The sequence below is a fragment of the Pithys albifrons genome, chromosome 4 (assembly GCF_047495875.1).
Source record: "Pithys albifrons albifrons isolate INPA30051 chromosome 4, PitAlb_v1, whole genome shotgun sequence".
In the NCBI taxonomy this organism is placed as follows: Eukaryota; Metazoa; Chordata; class Aves; order Passeriformes; family Thamnophilidae; genus Pithys; species Pithys albifrons.
The window spans coordinates 30,963,815-30,986,771 of record NC_092461.1 but is presented as its reverse complement, the minus strand read 5'-3'; the positions used below and the strand labels follow the sequence as shown (position 1 = coordinate 30,986,771).

Below are 22,957 nucleotides of genomic sequence, written 5' to 3'. Positions count from 1 at the left end.
TCTTAGCACGCTTTGTAAGAATCATTAGATGCAAATAACATGTCTCAACAAAGCTCGGATACAGTTTCACCATAAAAGCAACCAGAGATAAAAATTCATCTCTATTTCCCTGATTCAGATTAGCATTTTCTACACATCTACAATTATTATGAGAGAAGAGCTTTTCTATGTGACTATATTTTAAAAAATGAAGAGGTATTTACTATGTAATCAGTATTCATTACACTGAATGTAAATACTAACTCAGACTGGCTCCGTTATGGAAGATTTATAAGGAAAAGGTGACAGGACAGATTTATGATAGCAGAAAAAGAAGTATTTCTGTTTTCACATAAGCAGAGAAGGGCACAAGTAGGAAAACAAGCACAGACTGACTCACAGATTGAAATCACAATTCCAAAACTGTTCAGGTTCACTCCTACAGTTACATTTACTGAGGGACTCAAAAGGCGTATCCTGAGTCTCAGTCCAGTGTTTTCCAGCACAACCTGCTCCTGCCACTGTCAAATATGATTGATGCATTATGCACTTCCCCCTCGGGTTTTCTTCCTGGTACCTTTAGTTTAACACTGCTCTGAGGCTTTTATGCACCACCTGCTACTTGTTCCAGAATCCAAAACTAACATTAAAAATCAGGAACCTGTAAAAAGTCCTAAAGCATCACTTCAGCAAAACTGGGTTTCAAAGCATTTTTTTTAATATGTAAGTAAGGAGAGCACAAAACTTACTTTGGTATTGATGGTAAGGCTCTTTCACCTTCTGTGTAAACAAGAAGAAAACAGGATTAAAGCTTTTAAAAGTGTTCAAATAACCTTTCTCAATGTGCAACAGATACATGCCTGAAACAATGATCATCACTATCTCTCATGGAAACTTATTCCAAAGCATGTCCTATACATAAATAAAGAGCAGTGGAACAACACAACTCCTCCTAACAAGCAACACAGACCTTCTGGAAAATTCTTATCTGAGGAAACAATGTATACAGAATACAAAGGCTCTTTTATATTCTTACCAAATAACTCCAATAAATCACTTGCAGAAGGTGTGACACTATCTCATCTCTCTAGTAAGAAATGCTTTTCTTTTATCCTCAAGATGTCCTAAGTGCTAACATATAAATAAAACAATAAAACAATAAAACAATCGAAGCCAACTTGGATTTGCAAGTAAGACAACTGAAATAAATCATTAAAGCACGTAACTTATCATATTGATTTCACATTGGGTTGAGATTATACAGTAGCAATGTTCAGTGCCAGACAGTAAGTCAGCTTTTTCAAAAATATTTGCAAATCCTTGCCACCCTTTCTTTGGTAATGGTATTGTGTGTAAAAGCTTGGCTGCACATACTCCAGGGTTTGTTTCCTGCTGGATTTGATGAGACACTTGTATTCGTGTGGGAAGTATGATGGGCAGGCTGGGAATTGTTTAGTGCAACACCTTCACAGTAGATTGAAAGATGCAGGCAAGGAGCAAAGGTGGGCAATGAAAATGAGTTCCACAGAGCTACAGTGACCTGAGATGAAATGGAATAGTCTCATTTATAGAAAATATCGGCACACAAAATGCTGTAAACTGCTGGTTCTTTCTTTCCTGTGTTAAAATGTGTGAGATTCCCCAACATTACAGGACTGCAGTCAGGACTCTGAGCATCGAGGGGCTGAGCACAGACATCTGATACCTGAGCCACACTCAAACACAGGATTTTGGTACAATTTTTTTGCTGTCTACAAGTGGAACAGCATCATTTGGCTCAGCAATGTGGGTCTGTTTGGATCTGCCGGGTGGGGACTGTTGACAAGAAGATGCAGCAAATGGGGAAAGCAGAAGGTGCAACTTGGAGACCTGGAGTAGCTCAGCAAAGTGCAAGAGCGGCACCTGACACTGGAGGGGAGAGGAAGGACAGTAAGACTATACAAGCACCAGGAGGTGGGAGATAAAGGTATTGTGATACCTTTTGCCGAGGTAAATGATACCTTCTGAGGAAGGAAACAAAAGGCAAAGATCCTGGGAGGTGTGTGGAGTGACAAGTGTGAGATGAATGGCACGAAGGTGTAGCCTGGGGGGCAGGTACCCAAAAAAGAGCCGTAATGAGTACCCCAGAGGATTCAGCATGGATAAAACTGGGCAAAAGGCACTAAGCTTGGAAAAACAGGCACAGGATTCCTGCCCACTCCTGTGCAGGCCTCCCCAGGACTGTGAAGAACACCCAAAAGAACCTCAAATTCTGCCTGACACCCACATTAGCTGCCAGTCACCAGATGGGAAAGGACCCTGTGTGCTGGTTCACACCCAAACATGCTCTGCTGCTGCTGCTGCAATTCCAGTGCTGCTCCTCCATTTGGCAATGAATTCAAGGGCTTGGAGGGTGCTCATCAACCACCCATGTTACTGGTGGAACACACCTGCAGGCTGTTGTTTCTACAGGTTTAGAAAGATACAAACCTCTGGGATAAAAGAACTTTATTAAATTGCATTTAACTTTATCATTCTGTATTTTTAACTCAAGGTAAGAGATGCACAATCAAAAAGCAGATATTTGAAATAATGTGCTTTTCTCTTTAATATGTAGCTCCATTGCATATTAACTGCACAGTATTCAAACTGCATTCTGAAGATGGAATTTTAATTTCCTCTAGGGCTTTTTGTTTGTGTGTTTGGAGTATCACATTTGGAGACTTCAGAAAGATCTGTGAATGATTTCATTAAACTTGAAAGAATTATTTCATAATACTTGCAGGGCCACAATGCTTCATGTGTTCAAGGTACTGCCCTCAGATCACATCACACTGTTTCTCCCTCCTCCAGCCTCTTAAGAAAGTGAGAAATACCACAGGTGGCAATTGCTGGTGTGTCCTGCAGTCAAATACTACCGATCAAAGAGGATCTAAGGGGGACAAAGAGACAACCAAACTTTCCAGGGTGGTATTAAATTTCCTTAACAAAGAGAATCTCATTCTGTTCCTGCAAGTCTCCATTCCACTTACAGCAAAATGCAAAGCAAGGATCATAATAAAACATAATAAATTGTCACAAAATAAAATTTTGATTCCATTGTAATCACAAATCCTTTCTACATGTTTTGTGTGATAAGGAAAGTATGAACAGGAGTGGCCTTATGTAGGGAGTTGAGTAGCAGCATGATGTGCACACAGCTGGAGTGTGAGGATGATGAAAGGGATTGAGGGAAAGGTAAAGGAGTTGAAGAAAAGGAACTGAAGTTGTCTGGAAAACTGTGAAGAAAAGATGAGGATGGACAGAGAAAAGCAGAGACTCTGACCCAAGTTAAATGAGCACCACACATGGGTCCAACATAACCAAAACTGTTCCATCTCTGCATGTTCCTTTTCACTGTCCCTCCCCGAATTCCATGGCGTAGAACTGGGTTTGTGCCCCTGGCCCCTTGTCCTGTGGGTTGATGGGGCTGGGAGATGTGGAAAACGTGGGAAGAAGAAAGGAGCACCTGGAGTGCTCCGAGAGGAATGCAGGGATGGGGCAGCCTGGGCTGGTGGGAGCTGTCCCTGTCAGGGCAGCAGGGGTGGAATGAGCGGATTCTTAACAGTATCAGCAAACTCAAACTAGTCTATGATAGATTCTTTGCCTCTTCTTTCACTGAAGAAAATTAAAACTTTCACATGGAACTCCTGATCTTACAGACACCCATGTGCTCCTGGGTACACACTGCTCACTGCTGGCACCAGCTCCCACGTGGTGCCATCCTTTGACAGCTTTAAGCCCCAATATTCATTAGGACCCCCACAGGTCTGAGGTCAAAACTCCCTACTAACAGCATCCCAGAAAAGGCATATGTTGTTTTTCACAAGTTGAAACCCACAACATTTGGCCCAATTCTGTATTCCATTAAAAAAAAGTGGGATATGCAGGATTGTGCTGGGGTGTCCACACAGATGTTTCCACTCTGAGGGGAATCCAGGGCTGTCCCATGGCCCCACTGCAACAGGGGAGGGCTCCAGGCAAAGCTGTTGTGCCCATGTTGTCACCTCCTGCCTTCATCTCAACCCATGGATCTTATTCCAGCCTCTCCCCCTGCCCTGTTGAGGAGGAGGAGGGAGCAACCAGCTGAGGCTGCAGCCAGGACTAATCCACCTTTTGTGGGGCTTCAGGAATAACTGAAGGAGGTTTTGGCCAGAAGTCAGGCTGGTGAACAGCAGGGAGTGCAGTATCCAGGGAGCCTGGATGTCAGTGTTGTGAGTGTGTCCCTGGGAAGTGGCCATGGGACAAAAAGAGGTTTTTACTGTCTACTTAACTGTGCTTTTTTTTGCTTTTATGATGGTGATACTTCAGATTTTGACCCCTGGAAACGTTCCAGGCCAGGGCTTTCAACAGCCTGGTCCAGAGGAAGGTGTCCCATGGCAGAGGGGCTGGAACAAGATGGTCTTTTAAGGTCCCTTCCAACCCAAACCATTCTGTCATTCTGTGTTGGGAATTTCTGTTGATGAAGTGACAGTTGTAAAGAATGACTGATGAATGTGTATTTTAATGGTGATTATCAAGTCTGGGTGTCACAGAGGCAATGGGGGAATGGTGTGGAGGCAGCTGGGACAGGACAGCCTCTGATCTGGTCCCACAGTGGCCACCCCAGCAGCCCCATGGCCACCAAAACCTTAGCAGCACCTTCCACCACTGTGGCAAGTGGGGCTCCAGGAGATGTGAACACAACCCTCAAATGTTTCCATGTACCACAGTGCCAGCTGTGCCCACCTGGCTGAAATGACTGGGAAAGCAAAACCAGTGAGGGGCTAAACTTGCCAGAGAGAATCCCAAGAACGTGAACTGCCATTCCATTAAAATGAAAATGATGCTCATGGGTAACCTGGGTGAAAACAGGACACACTAACATGGAGAACTTCTGGGACTCTTTAATTTTGGTATTTCTGAACACTTCCATGGATGGTGATTCCACCACTTCCCAGGCCAGCCTGTTCCAATGCCTGGCCACCCTTTCAGTGCAGAAATTTGTCCCAGTATCCAACTAAAAACCCATCTGGAGCAAGCTGAGGTTGTTTGCTCTTGTCCTGTTACTTGTTACCTGGGAGAAGAGACCAACCCCCACCTGGCTACAACCTCCTCTTAGGGAATTGTAGGGAGCAAAAAGGTCCCCCCTGACCTTCTCCAGGCTAAACACCTCCTAAAATGAAGTTTGTACCAGTTCAACTTTTTATGAGTTTTTTCATTTATGCTCTTTACCTGTAAGAGTTAAGTGTGATACTGGAAACAAAAATATTAAATGTGAAGTTTCCACATTGGTCTAAAGGGACTTGTATATTAAAATATTTATGACAAATAAAACCATCAGAATGGAAAAATGCCAAATGCTGTCCAGGTCGTAAACACTTCCATGCTCTCACCAAAGTAAGAGAAACTGGATCATTAATGGAGAGCAAGAGAGACATCACAAAAACAGGCTCTGTTAGTAATCAAGGAGAGGAGACTTGCAATAAACACGCCAATTTACAACAAAGAGGGGCTGGGAAAGCTCAAAGAAGGGATAAAACACATCTCTTGGATCAAGAGTTGCTACATCACAATCACTGCTCTCTGTGGGAGGGATCTGGGCGTGCAGATCGTGGTGGGGACAGCTCTCCTATGAAATGTTTAATTAATATGCTGAGTATTGCTATGAACTTCAAAAAGAGAAACCTCAGACAAAAGAAACCCCCAATTTCTTTTAACCAGAGGGGTTCTCTTCATGGATACATAAAGAGGAGTATTCCCCAAGCACTACTTGATGCTCCTGTAACTCAGACACTGCTCGTCTGCTCTGTGTTAAAACGCCACATTATCAGAATGTCACTCTAATAAACACACAACACTAAGTGCATGGATTTATTCTGCATTCCTGCCTGCCAACAAACCTCAGTGCAAGGCCCAGGAAAATCAGAGACACTGCCCTTCAGAGTTTGGTGAGTGTAGGAGATGTAAGAGCTGATGAAAAGCAAGTCAGGTCAGAGCAAGACAAATCAGAGAGAAAAAGTGCAAAGAAAGGGTGTCAATTTTTATTGGCAATTACAACAGCAGCAATTCAGGATCCTTATGCCCTGCTGGGTACATGAGCTGGCAGCTGCTCAGTGCCCCAAGGACAGGGAAAATCCCGTGGAGATTTGCACTGGGAACTGCTCTCTTCCTTGAGCAAGAACGGGTAAGAAAAGAAAGGCCAGTGATAGGACTGGAAATGCAGAGTGAAGGGACCAGAGTTCTGAAACACCACCAGTGTGAAGTGGCAAGAACTGGCCACAGCCTATATGTGTCCCAAAAGGAAGAGCTGAGACAGCCAGAGCTACCCAGTAATTCAGTGTGACTGAGACCAAGGCAGAGGTAACGTGTCAGGATGTGAAAAAGTCTGAAAAGCTCAAGAGTGGCTACCACAGTTCAGGCTGAAAAACAGCCAATGCACTGGTATGAGCAGGAAAACTTTGGGATGGAGTAATAAGGACTGCAACAAACTCAACAAACTCCAAACCACGATTTTCCAGAAAGGAAGAGGCACAAAAGACAACTGTTCACAGGTACAGACCAGTGTAGCACAACAAAAACCTTGGTTTGTGATGCCTGCTTTATTTTTAGAACAAGAAACTAACATGGTCATGCTGCCAGCTTATCATTTTGGTGTCAAAATTTGGGACAAATGCTCCATCATCACTGAGCTGTGCACCAGGTTGGCTTGGAAAGCTGAGTTTGTGCTGAGGAAATATTTTCATTTGTATGCAGATGAGGCTGCACAACTAAGTAAGTTACAACAAAGCTGCTTGTGTTGGAGCCAAAGGTCAGTCACACACACTAAGGCTCAGAAATACCAAACAAATACGCACTTTTAAGAATAATCTGAATATTACTAAGTGGTGTCAAAACATCTAACACTCTACAATCATATTTCTTTATTACTGAATGACTAAATTTCAGTCTGGTATTTTGTGTGCCATGCACAGCCAGGACGGTACAGGTGGACCTGGGGGAAATCTGAACTGTGTGAACAATGAACATTTGAGTAACTACAGATGAGGGAAAATCTATCACAGAAAAAAAGCAAGAAAGGGGCTAAAAAGATACTCAGTTTCAGATTGGAGAGATGCTGGGACAGTTTGTGTACCTTCCTGTATTACAAACAGGGGAAACAGTTCATGGTTTTAGAAAGCAGAAAAGTTGGATGTATTTCCATACATAAAGATAAGCACATGAGGACAGGAAACTGCATTCTTAAGCAGCTCTGTCTGGATGTTTTTCCCTAATTAATGCTTGCTGATATTAGTAAAATCTGTAATAAAATTAATTAAAATTCTCCCTTTAAAGGCAGGTGTACCTGCACCCTCATCTCACTTCTTTCAGCTTGAGTTGCTACAAAAACTGAACTGACACTGCAAAATGCATCTCTGCTTTAGTTCTAATTTATGAGAGAAACTCGTGAGACTTCTCTTAACATTGTTATGTTTTAAACAGAGATGTTTTGAGTATCCAGGAGGAATGCAGAAATTCAGAAGATCACCACTGCTCAGAGCCTTATCCAAACACATTCCAACCAACCTCTCCGAGTTTCCACTTGTGTATCAGGGAATTGGATAACACATCCTTGTTAGGAGTGCCTTTAACTATAATTTACTCCTGCTACTTAAGTCTAAGTTACTGTAAAGCAGTGATTAATGGAAACTACTCAAAATTATCAGCCATTAAGTAATTTTTGATGGAGTGACATTTACCATCAGCACAAAAATACCTTCATGGCTCCTCCCTGAAAGGAAAGAGCCTCCAAGGAGGGTTTTGCTGCTACCTTGTGTCTCCTACTGAAATGTGAAACAATCTGTGAGTAGATGTGAGTGCAGACCAAGCAGGAGGAGCCCGTGCTTACCTTTCTGAGGCCGGATGATGAAGGACTGCGTGGCTCCGTTCACCAGCCGGCAGTAGCCGTCGATCAGGTCTGCCATGTTCTCTGCAATGGTTAAGGATGGTGCTGTCACTGTCAGAGGCTACAGGGGAGAAAACAAGGCACCAACAAAGAGGGATTATTGGGGCTGCCAGCACGGGGCACAACAGCTGTGGCTTTGCAGCAGTACTCACAGGGAGTAAACAGCGAGCTGGGGCAGCACAGAACCACCAGGGAGGGCTTTGCCTTCCCTGCCATGGAGCAGCTCTGCCCTCCCTGCCATGGAGCAGCTCTGCCCTCCCTGCACTGGAGCAGCTCTGCCCTCCCTGCACTGGAGCAGCTCTGCCCTCCCTGCCATGGAGCACCTCTGCCTTCCCTGCCATGGAGCAGCTCTGCCCTCCCTGCCATGGAGCAGCTCTGCCCTCCCTGCACTGGAGCAGCTCTGTCCTCCCTGCACTGGAGCAGCTCTGTCCTCCCTGCACTGGAGCAGCTCTGCCCTCCCTGCACTGGAGCAGCTCTGCCCTCCCTGCCATGGAGCACCTCTGCCTTCCCTGCCATGGAGCACCTCTGCCCTCCCTGCCATGGAGCAGCTCTGCCTTCCCTGCCATGGAGCACCTCTGCCCTCCCCGCCATGGAGCAGCTCTGCCTTTTCTGCCATGGAGCACCTCTGCCCTCCCTGCCATGGAGCAGCTCTGCCTTCCCTGCCATGGAGCAGCTCTGCCCTCCCTGCCGTGGAGCAGCTTTGCCCTCCCTGCCATGGAGCAGCTCTGCCCTCCCTGCCATGGAGCGGCTCTGCCTTCCCTGCCATGGAGCAGCTCTGCTCTCCCTGCGGTGGAGCAGCTCTGCCCTCCCTGCCATGGAGCAGAGGAACAGCAGGAGGCTCAAAAGCTCCCACCCAAACAGTAATTTGGGCTTAGGATGTGTCTTTTTGGCTGAACTCTCAGTCAAGCCCTGCCCAATATAACATCGCTAACTCGAATTCTGAAGAAACTGCTTATTCCTTAAAGCTCTTACAGGTGGTGTCTGTTTTTACGACTGTTTATTCTGTGCCTAAAAACAACCCTTCCTAATTTGAAAAAAGATAAAAATAATAATAAAAAATAAAAGATGGACAGCGGAGAAAGAGATGACAGACATACAGACAAGCTCTCAGTTATAATCCCACCAACATTCCCCATCCTCTGCACAGATGTGAGCACTGCCCTCGTTCCTCCTCTCCCACAGTGACTGTTTTCTGCTGCACTGGACCAAGGAAAAGATTTGATTCCACCTTCAGCACTGCCTCCACAAAGTATCAGAGAACTATTGTTCCCTCTTTCGTATTTTCTCTACTCACAAGAGTGAAATTGCTCAGTTTCCTCTTTAGGATACAGTATCACACACAGTTATTAAACTGAACTTGAGAGGTCATATTTTTATATTATTAATACAGTATATAATTCTTCTACAAATATCAAAGCCTACAAGCACCAGACACAAAACCCAGAACTTGAACTCTGCATGCATTTTAAAACCAAACCCAGAGCAAAAGTACAATATGCAGAATATTCCCATTGGGAGCACCCAAATCTCCTCCCCTTCCCAGGAAAACCAAAGTGAGTAGGAAGTTTATCACAACTGCCAGTAACACACCTCAGGTGCACCTGCTATCTTGAGCTGCAACATCCCTTTCCTGTCCTTGTCCTCACTGTTGGAATACTGAATGGTTTGCACTTGATTGAAGTCTGCTAGATGAGTTGGCTGCAGAAAAACAACAAAAAAAGTGGGGGAAAAAATCAAAATTAGAGCAAAATACGCTGTCTTTATTCTAGATGTTGCAAAAGCACAAGGAGACTTTGATCTCCAGACTACACCTGTGGAATCTGCTCTTCTGGTTCCTCCTACAGTTCCATTATCATCAGATAAGAACACACACAAACATCCACAGCCCTGGAAAACGAATCCAGCACTGTGTGCCCACAGAGGTCACTGTTGAGCAGCTCCAGGCAATGTGGAAAGAACAACCTCTGGGATGTTGAGGGAGAAACTCCACGGGAAAACCACATGGAGCCACATGTGCTCAGAACACACTCAGCACCCCAAACAGAGACCACACTTGTCCTTTCACTTGGGGTGACATTCAGTGACAGCAGGTCGTGGCTGTCACGACATAACTGAGACAAACCCACCCAAGGAGCAGCAGGTCATGGTTGTCACGACATAACTGAGACAAACCCACCCCAGGAGCATCACACTTACATTGGCACCCTTGTCTGTCAGGTAACTGATTCCTTCTTCTGGGCCAATTGCCAGTTCCACTGAAATAATCCAGCTTGACTTCAGGACCAAAGGAGAAACACAGGGAAAAAGTTCAATATAAAGACACCACTTTGCCAAGAAAAACCACCCATCCTCCATTGTTACAGCTACAGGTTTCAGTAATTAACATCTAGAAGCTTTCAAAGCAGTCAAACATTCTAGAAATAATATATTAAAATCAAGTAATTCTGTAAGTGGCAGAACTCCCATGACTGGTTTCCTGGGGATCTCTGCCACCCAAAATGCATTTCCATGGGTTTTATCTTGGGTCCACATGAGAACTACGGATTTCCTGTATTTCCTCTTCTCATGGCCATGGATGTTCAAGTTCGAATTTCTACTTGAGTGTTCATTTTCATAACTTGCAGACTCACAGCCCTGCCTCAAAATTTGTTTGAAATGGGCAGAGAATAACAGGCAATAGAGGAAAATCTACAAACAGAAGCAGCTGAGAAGTCTCATTTCCTCACTAAAAACTGCTTGACTTTCACAAGCAAAGCACCAATAAAAATATTTAAAGGCATACAATTCTTACCCTACTAATGATTTTTATTTTAAAGCAGTTACCGGAGAAAGTTGTAAATAAAATTAATAAATGTATTTTGTTGTTAATGAAATCCAATTGATTCTGCATCAAAACAAGAACGAAGCAAACAATTACTGCAGAACTAAGCAAAGCAATTAACTTGTAACTGCAGCACGTCCTGTGTGACTGTGACACTGCTCTACTTACACCCAGAGCACATTTGAAGCATTCCTTGTCAAATCTGTACACTGGAGAAAGGATCTCAAAGAATTTCAAAATGCTTTCTTCCCTGTTGAGGTTGGCAAACTGTCGAAAGGTTTGCTGGATTAATTTCCGTAGTGTTTTGGCCTGGGAATGGAAGTATTTGGAGAACAATTATTTTGTATCTCATAAGTGAGAGGCATTTTAAGCGTTATGGTCACTTAGTAGCACTAACAGTGTCTTTATCCATGAAAAGCAGACAGTTCTCAACACACACCTAAAAAAGAAGTTTCAAAATGTAAGTAACAGTTCTGCCTTTCAGCTTCTGCTTAGGATTAAAATTATTTCTGCTCTATTACAGAGGGGTATCTAACTAATAATGTTTTAAGTAAGTTATAATAAAAGACATGTTAACCTTTCCAGGAATATTTTAGATTCCTCATTTCTCCCAACTTCTGAACTGAGTGCCAATATAAAACCACAGCCATTTATACCTTCATACAAGGTTTTAACCCTCAATCACCATCCTCTGTCTTACCTGGTAACAACCAGCCAGCTGTACCTTAATCTCTGCACACAATAACTCAAGACTATCCATTACACAGTGGATTCCTTCAGTCTGATAATAAACAAAACAACTTCCAGATAAAAAGGGGAAATTTAAATAGGAAGTGAAATGTAAAAAGTAAAAGAAATATGTAGATTAACTATTTTAACTATATTGCATGTAATTTTACTGACTGTTTTCAGGGTATAATAACCACTTAGGGCATCCTCTCAACACCTGGGACAGAGCAAGACACCTGATTACACATCCTGAAAAGGAAAGCATGAGGAAGGTACAAGAACTACACTTAAAAAATGATAGCCAAACTAAGACTTATGCAAAGTGAAGTACCTGTCTGTGTATGATGTATAACCCCTGGAAAAGATGCACTCATGAAAGTAAGCAATCTCTAACATTCCCCCAAAGTGAATCAAGAATCCTGAATAAAAACATCTGCCCAAAGTGACTGAAGGCTTAAAAATCCCTTAGTACCATTCCTAATACAGCTCCCAACTAACAACAGTGAGAGCAGCAAAACCAGCTCCTCTTTGCACTGTGCCAAGGATCAGACAGCAATTCCCACTGTTCCAAACACCTGAATTCCCACTGTACAGCAGGAAAACTTTTATTCTGTCACTTTGCTCATTAACAGCTCCAGGTATGACACAAATATTAACCCCCTTTTCTCAGCACCTCCAGCCAATCAAACACTCATTTTTAACAAGCCTCTACAGAGCATTCAGAAGCCAAAATAGCCAGAATTTTTCACAAGGAGTGTTCAGAAGTAGTGACTCCAGCAGCAGTGATCCAAAGGTGTTGCAGATTCTCATCCAAAAGGATCATTTTGCAACAATGCATATATAGGTTGAAAAAAACCCCTCATCTCTGCACATACTATGTTGGGAAGTTAACAAAGAAATATGACACTTTGGAGTAATTTCAAAGGATTGTGTCAATTTAGCAGATCTTTTACCAAGTAGGAGGTGGTCATCACTCTGGTGAGGCTGCAGAGAGCTGGGTGGGGTAAGAGAGCATGAGGAAACCTCCCTGCTGTACATCCAGGAAACCTCCCTGCTGTATATCCAGGAAACCTCCCTGCTGTACATCCAGGAAACTTCCCTGCTGTACCCAGGAAACCTCCCTGCTGTACCCAGGAAACCTCCCTGCTGTACCCAGGAAACTTCCCTGCTATATATCCAGGAAACCTCCCCACTGCTCCCAGGAATCCTCCCTGCTGCTCCCAGAGCTGCCTCACACTGTGCTGGGACTCAGCACATCCCACACTGCACCTTCCTGTTACCATCATTTTTACAGAGAAGGGAACTGCAAAACCTCAGCCTTACCCTATTACCTGGCAAATACCAGGAGCAAGGCACTACAAAACAAAAAAATAAACTGCCAGCTCAAGTTCTCCGAAGTATTTCAGCCCCTCAGTTACTTAAAGATCCTTTACTCTGGCCATGGCTTGTTTTCCTGAACCCTTTTCCAGCACCACCTTTACTGCCACAAACACTGACATGTGTTATCTGGCTTTTTTCAGTCCACCAAGAATTATTCCTCACTCTGATGCTGAGATCATTAGTAAGGCGGAAAGATGGAAAGTCAGTGAGAGCCAGGCTGGTTTGGGTTGGAAAGGACCTAAAAAACCACCTGGTTCCACCCTTGGCATGGGCAGAGACACCTCCCACTGTGCCAGGTTGCTCAAAGCCCCATCCAGCCTGGCTTTGGGCACATCCACGGCTGAGGCAGCCACAGCTTCTCTGGGCAACCTGTGCCAGGGCCTCACCATCCTCACAGGCAAGAATTTCTTCCTGGTATCCGATCTAAACCTGACCTCCTTCAGCTTAAAGCCATTCCCCTTGTCCTGTTACTTGTCCCAAGTGCCTCTCCAGCTCTCCTGAAGGCCCTCCAGACACTGGGAGGGACTCTCAGGTCTCCCCAGAGTTTCCCTTCCTCAGGCTGAACAGCCCCCAAAAGCACCTCCTCCGTAACAGAAGGGAGGCATCCATGAGAAATATCTGCAAGTGGCACCTTCAAGGGAAATGCACCAAAAACTTGCTCTTAAAAGCTTGTCTAAGAACCACTTTTTCCCTCTCTGCATTTGTGCAAGGCAGAAGAACCAAGAGAAACAAGTAACTTTACATTTCATGGCCATCAGGAGCCCTCCTTTGCCTGCCAGTTCAAAATCACTGGTCTCCACCAGAGTCATTTAAGAACTTGGACAAAGCCCAGACTATTTTAAACAGGGATTTAATTTTCACTAAAAAGCAGAGCCACTTTTCCTTCCCTTGTTTTTCCTCTTCATACATACAACAATTTTTTCATGCCTTTGCAAAGTTCCAGTCAGCTTCACCTTCTGGCAGTTCTTGCTGATTCTTTCTGCTGTTCTCCCCCTTTCAGGATTTCTAAAGAGCAGGTTTCTTGGTTGCTCAGTTTTCTGGCTCCACAAAACCATTTTTGAGACAGTTATTCATATTTCTACGTCTGGAGCCTTTCACCATAATTTCTCCTGCTAGCAGAGAACAGTTTCAGATAATTACTTAAATTAAAATGCAGAGGGATTACTTAAATCCACTTGACTTCATTAGCTCCTGATTTTCAAAAGTCTTTCGAAACAAAACCCTGTCATGACAGACCTTTTCTATTTACTCATTTCAATCACAATGCAAATCTGAAGTTGAATTCTATTATTCCTCTGAAGCAACACTGCTTACCAACCCCAGCTCCAAAACACCAATTTATGATTTATACTTTCATGTGTGAAGAGTAAGATATTCCTATCGAGGTGGCTGTGCCTGTGAAGTACTCGGTGACCATTCCTAATCCCTCTTTTCAACACATGTTGAGAAAAATTTGCATTTTTTACTCTGAGAACACATGGACTTCAATGGGAGTGAGACCAAAGTCATTTTTATAGCCTTAACCAGGATTAGCATAAGCAGAAATGACTGGAAATCTCCCCTGAAAGAGCTGGATGGAGTCTCCTCCAGCAAGGAAGGCAGACATCAAACTGCCATAAAATAGGCTTTTTTCCTCCATGTCCCCTTCCTCTTTCTCCACAAGTCTCACCTTTCTTTTAGGGAAGGAAACCAAAAAGTTATTTGACACATGAGGCTCCAAGGGCTTGTTCTGGCTCTCTGACCCCAACAGTTTGTTTCTCAGTGCTCAGCAAGGCCACGGTAATGAATCCCTGCCATCCCAGTCCTGCACAGCTGGGTTATTCCTGGGAATGACATCCCACCCATCCCACAGCTGGGACGCTTTTTCACCAGGAAAAACTGCACAGCAATTCCCTCAGGACTATACAGTGAAAATGACAGCACAATTTCCAGATTTCTGACATTTTCAAGTAGTACAGGATTGACTGGAACTGTACTTACCTTCACCGAGTCAAGCAAACTCTTCGGGAAAAAACGTCTCAAACCAACATCTTTCCTGAAAAAAACAATACACACAGCATTAATATCAAAAACATTGGGCAGTGCTATATTGCTCTTCCTCAGGGTGGTGTTTTGGGTCTGCTTGCTGTTTGTTTGGGTTTTTAACTGGCACATACACTACAGTTATTATTGTAATATGATAAAATTACTCTCACAGTGAGGTCCTTGACAATCTCAGAGCAACACAAACAGCACCATTAATACTCTGCCCACAGCCAATGTGGGAGAGCAGCAGCTCCTGGTTTAAACCCAAAAGGATATTGCAGTTAAACAGGTGCCTGCGTGGAAAATCTGTCACTGGAAATGTTGGCTTGGGCACAGAGGAGTTTTGAGAATAAAAACAATTCTTTGCAAATGTTTCAGAAATTTAAGGAATATTGCAAAACCACTCTTACAGCATTTAGTCAGGTGAGAAGGGAACATGAAAATGGAAAACTGATTAACCTCTGCTAGAACAGAGTAGGAGACACAAACCCTAATTCTGCCTGTGAACTCGAATGCTGCAAACTGAATTACACCAATCTCACTTTTACACTTAGAGAAAGACCAGAGCCATTAAATAAATCTCTGTGTGGCTCTGATGTGCAGGGCAGTTTCTGTCTAAGGTGTGTTTGTGCCACAATCAAACATCAGCTCCAACAACTGCCTGAGAGGCTGCAGGTGGAATGTTGGTGTGTCTGTGAACTGCACTATTAGCAAAAAATCTGCATGTAAGGAAAGAAAAACTAAGAGAAAAGACGTGTAAATAGGGAAATAAGTGACATCCTTTGCCTCTCAAAGGTGTTGTTGACTTTTTTCCTTTAAATTGAAGAGGTTACCACCTCTTTCAAACACTTATCTGCTTCTGGAACAGGGAGGAAAGCAAGCTTTCCATGAAAACACACAGGAATACATCTGGAATTCTTACATTTGGCAGAGAAAGGAACAGCCTGTTAGCGAGCAGAGATTTATTTACTGCTACCTATTTACACAAGAACAAAGCCAACACTAAAGCCAATATAAAAAGAGAGCAGAGCAGGGTGTTTTTAAAGCTCTCTGAAGACACCAGCACAAAATTTCATACCCCAGACACCCTCAGCAAGAGGGCAGAGTGTGGATCTGGGCACTGACACTGAGCTGCAAGATTATAAACTTCCATAAATGCTCAGCCCTTTGATGCATTTCTTCTCAAATGCAAATGACGTGCAGTTTTATCACCCCACACACTTAACATGAAGCTCACACACTATTACCATCTCAATAACATGCAAAGACATTTTGACAAGGAATGTATTAGTGGAACATGAGGCATGAGGGAGAGAGAGGTGGTGTTTGGGGAATGCAGCCCCTCCATGCCCCTGAGCACTCCTGCAGCACCTGCCTGTGACAATCCATGTGATCCACGACTAAAACAGGCAGTAGAGTAGCATTTTGTACAGATCTGAGTGCAACAAATTGAGAAGAAACTCTTATGCAGAGCACAACAGACCACAACTCTTAATAATTAAGATTTGTTAATAAAAGAGTGTTTGGCTGAGACTGCAAAATTTATTCCCTGGAGGAGAATTTCACATCAGAACCACAGAATGCCCTGGCCCACAGCAACCTATGGATACCTACAAATAAGAGAATAAAACCTGGAAATTGGAACACCCAGACAGTTTTAAACACACAACCTACACACTCTCCCCAGCTGTGCTGCCTGGGGGTGAAATGGCCAAGAGGGAGACCCCAGCTCAGACAGCTGGCTGAGATAAGGAGATCCTGGTCCACACTGCTCTGTGTTTAACCTCACCCACTCCGGCCTTCCCGGGGGCTTCACTGTAAACCCATTTTTTATGTATAACTCTAACAGGATTAATAAAAGACCAACTACACAGAGATGCTGCTCTGCTTGTCATGTAATGATAAGCAGCTTTAGGCAACATCTGTATCTGTTGGTGTTTTTCATCTCAGTTGAAGTTACAGCAACAAAGTAACATTAAATTAACATAATACACTTTAACGTGCTTTTCACCGTTGTGGCTGCAGCTGTTCCTTCCTCAGCTCCCATTTCTGTGGTTGTAATTATCCCTGGTCTGTGTTAACAGCCCTCATATTTATCAGCAGAGAATTCTTCCTTCACTCCACCAAGGCCCAACTATTAAAGGCTACTTAGCAGTTTGATTTTATCTTCCATTTCCCCTCCAGATCTGGTTTTGTATGACAATCTGATCAAAGCCAAATATTCATCAAAGCCAAATATCCATCAAACAGACATCTGACCAAACCAGGCCAGGAGCGATCACACCCCATGCAAAAAAAGGGCCATTGAAAACTTGCCCTCAGCTGGTTAAGTGCCCCATGATGAACTAAAAGTAGCAACCCCCCTCCAAAATAAACAAAAAGCCTCATTTGAGCAATAAATATTACTCAACCTTTATGGGCCATTAAGGTGGTACGATTAAGTGCAACTTTTGCAGGCCATTATTAGCTGGAATTATCCATCACCTGAAGGTGACAGGCAGAGATCCTTCATCTCTCCAGCTAAATCCCACAGAAATCACAGCTTGCTTCTCAAAACCAGGATTTCTACTAGTGCTACAGACAAAAATCTGAAGTCCTTAGGAAACAAATAAAATAAAATCTGTAAAGATTCTGCACAGATAGAGGAGCACAACAGAAACAGCAGGTCCTCTGGGAATGAGCAGCCAACCCATCAGAGTGCTCTTTACCCATTCAATTCACACAGTGTCCTCAAAACCGCTCCTGAATGTGTTCAAAGGGGTGTAAAATCTAATCTCCCACCTCCAAATGTTCTGATTTCACACCTCTGAAACTTGGCAAGGTTAAAAAACAGACCCTTGGATGGCACACCAACCTTTTACCCCCATTTTATGTTAAACTGTACAACAGCATCTTTTCACCAAGGTAATTAGCAGTGAGGAGCACGTAATTGGTGCATGTTTGTCTGAAACTCATTCACTCCACAATATAAATACAAATAAACCCGATTTTCAATCCCTGAAGCTTCTAAAGCACTTTGGCTTGTCTGAACTGAAGCCATGATTGAGCAACCAAAATACTCTCAGTAAAGGGATGCTTCTTGGTCTCCTTAAAATTTGTGATACTCAGATAAATAATGGACTTGCTAATTGCAAAGTCACAGCTCAGAAAATGCAAAATGGGCAAACAAGAAAAAATACCACCACAACTATTTTCAAATAAGTCAAACTTTTCCACTGACGAGTCACAACTGAGAAGTTCAACTGGGCACAGGAAAACATCTGGGAACAAAATCACCTCAGAACTAGAGTTGATGAACACCATAAGCATCAGCAAAATTGCTAAAAATCATAATTAAGCAACAGACCAAGTTTAAACAACTCCAGACCTCTTTGACTGGATCAGAATTAAAGATGCTTTTCCTATTTTTACACCTTCACGGGTTCCATCATTGTTTTCTTACATTAAAGCATCTCAACACACTTGATGGAATTGAAAACCACAACAAAAGTGTTCTGTTATTGAAGTGAATTTCATGTTCTTGACGAAGAGAAGCTCTTGAGTTCAAACCCCAAGGCAGAACACAATACTCACTCTAACACTTCATAGTTGGATTTCTTTTCCAAGGCATTGCCTCTCATCTCTCCGTAGGATCTCCTGAAGTTGGGAAAAGATGTGAAAGCAACAATTACTGGATGATCCAGCCTAAAACTACAACACCAGCTCAGTCAGATCTTTCACTTACCATCAGAAACCAGAACAAACTGAAACATGAACCTTCTCCTCCACAGAGAAGGCTATGATTTCACTACAAGGTTTGGAAGGAGCCACAAGGATTCTGTCAGTGCAGAAAGTTCCCACTCACACAAAGCACTTTTGTTCTCTTTTGTTTTGCCACCAGCAAAACTTGGCAACAAAGACATCAGGTTCTCTCTCCTGTGGTACCCGGGAAACTTCAGAAGCCTAAATTTTGGGTTTATTTTGAAAAGCACTGTTCAAAGGGCACCTTTATTATCTCCTAACAAGTTTACATTTGTCATTCATTTCTTATCAATTTTCCTTCTTGCCTGATCTCCCTGTTCCAGACATCAGCAGAACCAAAGCAAATGTTTCAGGCTTCCAATTCTCCATAAATTAGCAAAGCCCAACACACGCACTTCAAAGCTGGGAACTCTCTCAAGGATCTCTTAATCTGATATATTTATCTTTATTTTCCAGCTGTCTATACAGTTGACAAGAACATCAAAAACACCCAAATGGATCCTTAAGATTTAATCATTTCAAAACAGCACATTAAAAATGGAGTAAATACAGAGAGGAAAGGTAGCAGCATTTATCTATAATTACATTCTTTAGCTGTAGGATTTATATATGCAGAATCACAAGACTATTTGCTAAATAACACCACAGATGCAATTTTTTTCTGAGCATACTTCAATGTACTTTACAGGCCTTTGAATTATTCAGATGAAGAATTCACCCAAAACGCAGTATCAAGATGCAATTAATTAAAATTTAAAAATAATGTTAATTTGAAAATCACTAGAAATTGGTTACAATACAGTCTTATTCAGTTTTTCTTCACATTACTTTGCTGCAAAAAAAAATCTTATGATGTTTTACTCAACTCTACTGGGTATAAATTGATTAACTACAAGCAGTTTCAAAATTAATGTATATATTCTTTCAGAAAGATGCTGAATAATAAATGAAATTATGAGCTTACCGGATTTCAAGGCAACCAAGTTTCAAAGCAATTTCCTGGTCCACTTGATCTGCTATTTCTAACATATAGTCATTTTTCACCTACAGCAAAAGAAGCAGGAAGGAATCACACAAAGGTCACACCAGTCCCAACACAGACATAAACACCCCCCAAACTGCTTTAAAACCAATACAGCTGAATCATTGCAATGACTATTTACAGTGTATGAAGATAAAAAAGTTGTGTTCGTGTTCTCCACAAATGGAGAACTTTGGAAAGAAATGGATTTAAAAATTCCTTTTCCACATAAGTATTATTTGTGTTTTATTGAATCCAATCCCAGTGTTCCCAATATTATCCGTGTTTCATGGAACCCAATCCCAGTGTTCCCAATATTATCCATGTTTTATGGAATCCAATCCCAGTGTTCCCAATATTATCCGTGTTTCATGGAATCCAATCCCAGTGTTCCCAATATCATCCGTGTTTTATGGAATCCAATCCCAGTGTTCCCAATATTATCCATGTTTCATGGAATCCAATCCCAGTGATCCCAATATTATCCGTGTTTTATGGAACCCAATCCCAGTGTTCCCAATATTATCCATGTTTCATGGAATCCAATCCCAGTGTTCCCAATATTATCCGTGTTTCATGGAATCCAATCCCAGTGTTCCCAATATCATCTGTGTTTCATGGAATCCAATCCCAGTGTTCCCAATATCATCCGTGTTTCATGGAATCCAATCCCAGTGTTCCCAATATTATCCGTGTTTCATGGAATCCAATCCCAGTGTTCCCAATATTATCCGTGTTTCATGGAATCCAATCCCAGTGTTCCCAATATTATCCGTGTTTCATGGAATCCAATCCCAGTGTTCCCAATATTATCCAAGTTTCATGGAATCCAATCCCAGTGTTCCCAATATTATCCGTGTTTTATGGAATCCAATCCCAGTGTTCCCAGCAGGATGAGCAGGAGTTCCACCTGCACTCAGGTTGTGCTCTGGAACCATCCTGGGGTTTTATTCTGCAGCTGGGCCTAATCATGCAAATAAACTGACAAACAGGTGGGTGGTACAGGGGAAATAAAAACAGAATTAAAAAGAGCAGAATGTGCAGATCGTGCTGGAAATTCTGCTTGAACCACCAAGAGTGAAGCCACATTGACACCACCTACAGCAGGAAATACCCTGAAGATTCACCACGAGTTCTGGACTGGTTTTGTTTACTAACAATGCAGGCATAATCTTACTTTTTAGGTAATATTTTCAGCACACTGGAGTAATTAATTTGTGCAGTAACTACTAAAAGCAAAACCCCCAGTGTAAGAGAGGACAGAGCCAGTGCTGAGGAACTTCACTCTGCAAATTCAGCACAACTGGTGCCTTTACCAGGCACAAATCCCTCCAAAGTCCAGCTTTTCCTTAACAGCTCAGGGTATCCTATGGAATCACAGCTGCTCCTGAGATTCCAAAGTGAGATCCTGAAGCTGCAGAAAGCCCTGGAATATCAGACAAATCCACAGGACTGACTTGCAGATCAGAGAGATGACACACCATGACAACAACACATTCCACAAAATGAGGATTTGAGTTGGGAAAAAACTATTCCAAACCACTGCTGGTAGGAAATCCAGGATTTAAAGGAGAAGGGAATAGAGCAGTGGATTGAACAGCTGGATTGAACAGCTGGAGCTCCTCCCTGGGCAGCATCCCCAACACACCATCCCCCAAAATGCTCCTGGGGCAGCTGGACCCAGCCCCTCACTCCAGGGCAACAAATCCCTCAGACCCTCCTTGTTCTGAACTGCAGGGAAAGTTTTGTTTCTGAAGGATGTGAAACAAGAAATATGATAAGCTGTGCAAGAGTGAGAAAATGAATTACTACAATGGCTGAAAGATGAGAAAAAAAATCTTCTTGCGTTTGAATTCTCAGCATGGCAGAACAATGAGCTTTGAACTCTTCTTAATACTATTCCTACAAATACTAATGAGACAGGAGAATAATTGTCCTCCAGCACCATGTACTGTGCTATTTGTATACACATATGGAAATATAATTCTGTATTCCCATGGTTATATTATACAAAACATGCAAAATTCATAACTCTCCTCTTCATTATGCTCACAATTAAAAAAAAATCAAAAAACAACTTCTCATGTGAGACAGATTTCATTTTGAGTTTTTCTGCTAACGCTTAAAAAGGTTTATCTGACTGAAGGTTAAAACAAAAAGCCAACCACAAACCACAGATGTATTATATGTCTGCTAATTCCAGTGGCTGTGAGTGATACAAACTGAGAGATGCATCTCCACGAATCAGGAGGGTTTGATTCTGTATTTTCATTCCAAACCATGAGGATCCCTTAGTGCAGAGTCTCAAGTTCGCCAAGCACACAGTCATTACTCCAGTGGATGGAACATCCATATTTATTAAATATTTTACAAACCACCATGGATAAATTAGGACAAGAGGAGATGGCCTCAAGCTGTACCAGGGGAGGTTTAAACTGGAGATCAGGGAAAATGCCTTCACTGACAGGGTGGTCAGGCATTGGAGCAAACAGTCCAGGCAAGGTGGAATCCCCACCTCTGAAGTGTTCAAAAAAAGGCTGGATGTGGCACTTTAGTGCTGGACCTGGCAGGGCTGGGTTAAGGGATGGACTCAGTGATATCTGAGGTCTTTTCCAGGCTGATTGAGTCTATAAATAGCAAAATTAATAACTTAGATAATTAAATCAGAGGATGCAAATTCTCCACCAGTTCACATCACATCTGGACACTCATTTTCCAGAAATTCTTCCGTCCTTTTTCTGAGAATTCCCTCCCTGTGCAGCCCAAGTCCCGTCTCCCCCAGAGCACACACAGCTCACCCAACGCCTTGCCCAGCCAGCCTTACACCCACCCAGATCAGATCCCCATGGCCCAGACCACTTACAGTTAATTAAACATCTTTCTTTTTTAACTCCACTTCCAGTTTTTTGAGTCACCACAACAATTTTGCCTCAACAGGACATTTCAGTCCTGATGGGTTGACTGATTGACAGGAAGCTCAACAGGAGCCAACAGTGTGCCCAGGTGGCCAAGAAGGCCAATAGGATTCTGACCTGGATCCAAACTAGCGTGGCCAGCAGGCCCAGGGCAGTGACACCAAAAAGAACTGGTTGTAGAAAAGTGTTTTCTCAACCCTGACATGTCAAACGTCCCCCTGCAGAAACGACGCTAATTTAAGGCCCAGTGTGTCATGATCAAACACGTGTTCACTTTTCCTCACAGCTCATTGTCCTGTGGGTCCCACTACTCCAGGACTTCATTTGTTAAACTAAACAGCTTAAGAACATCTCCAGTTCCATGCAAACATGATTTCAGAACACTGCCAGCCTTAAGAAACTGC

General features: G+C 42.9%; 1 protein-coding gene across 12 annotated transcripts in view; it reads right to left on the bottom strand.

The window, feature by feature from the left end:
• Window positions 1-22,957, bottom strand: part of PTK2 (protein tyrosine kinase 2) — a 186,268-nt gene that overhangs the window by 53,890 nt on the left and 109,421 nt on the right. For all 12 annotated transcript variants that reach the window (XM_071553777.1, XM_071553772.1, XM_071553775.1 and 9 more), the window contains 8 exons: window positions 19,582-19,661; window positions 18,450-18,512; window positions 14,832-14,886; window positions 10,911-11,051; window positions 10,118-10,195; window positions 9,512-9,619; window positions 7,865-7,982; window positions 729-759 (listed from right to left, as the gene is read on the bottom strand). In XM_071553777.1, coding sequence (XP_071409878.1) covers window positions 729-759; window positions 7,865-7,982; window positions 9,512-9,619; window positions 10,118-10,195; window positions 10,911-11,051; window positions 14,832-14,886; window positions 18,450-18,512; window positions 19,582-19,661 — 674 coding nt within the window. The remainder of the gene's footprint in view (window positions 1-728; window positions 760-7,864; window positions 7,983-9,511; window positions 9,620-10,117; window positions 10,196-10,910; window positions 11,052-14,831; window positions 14,887-18,449; window positions 18,513-19,581; window positions 19,662-22,957) is intronic.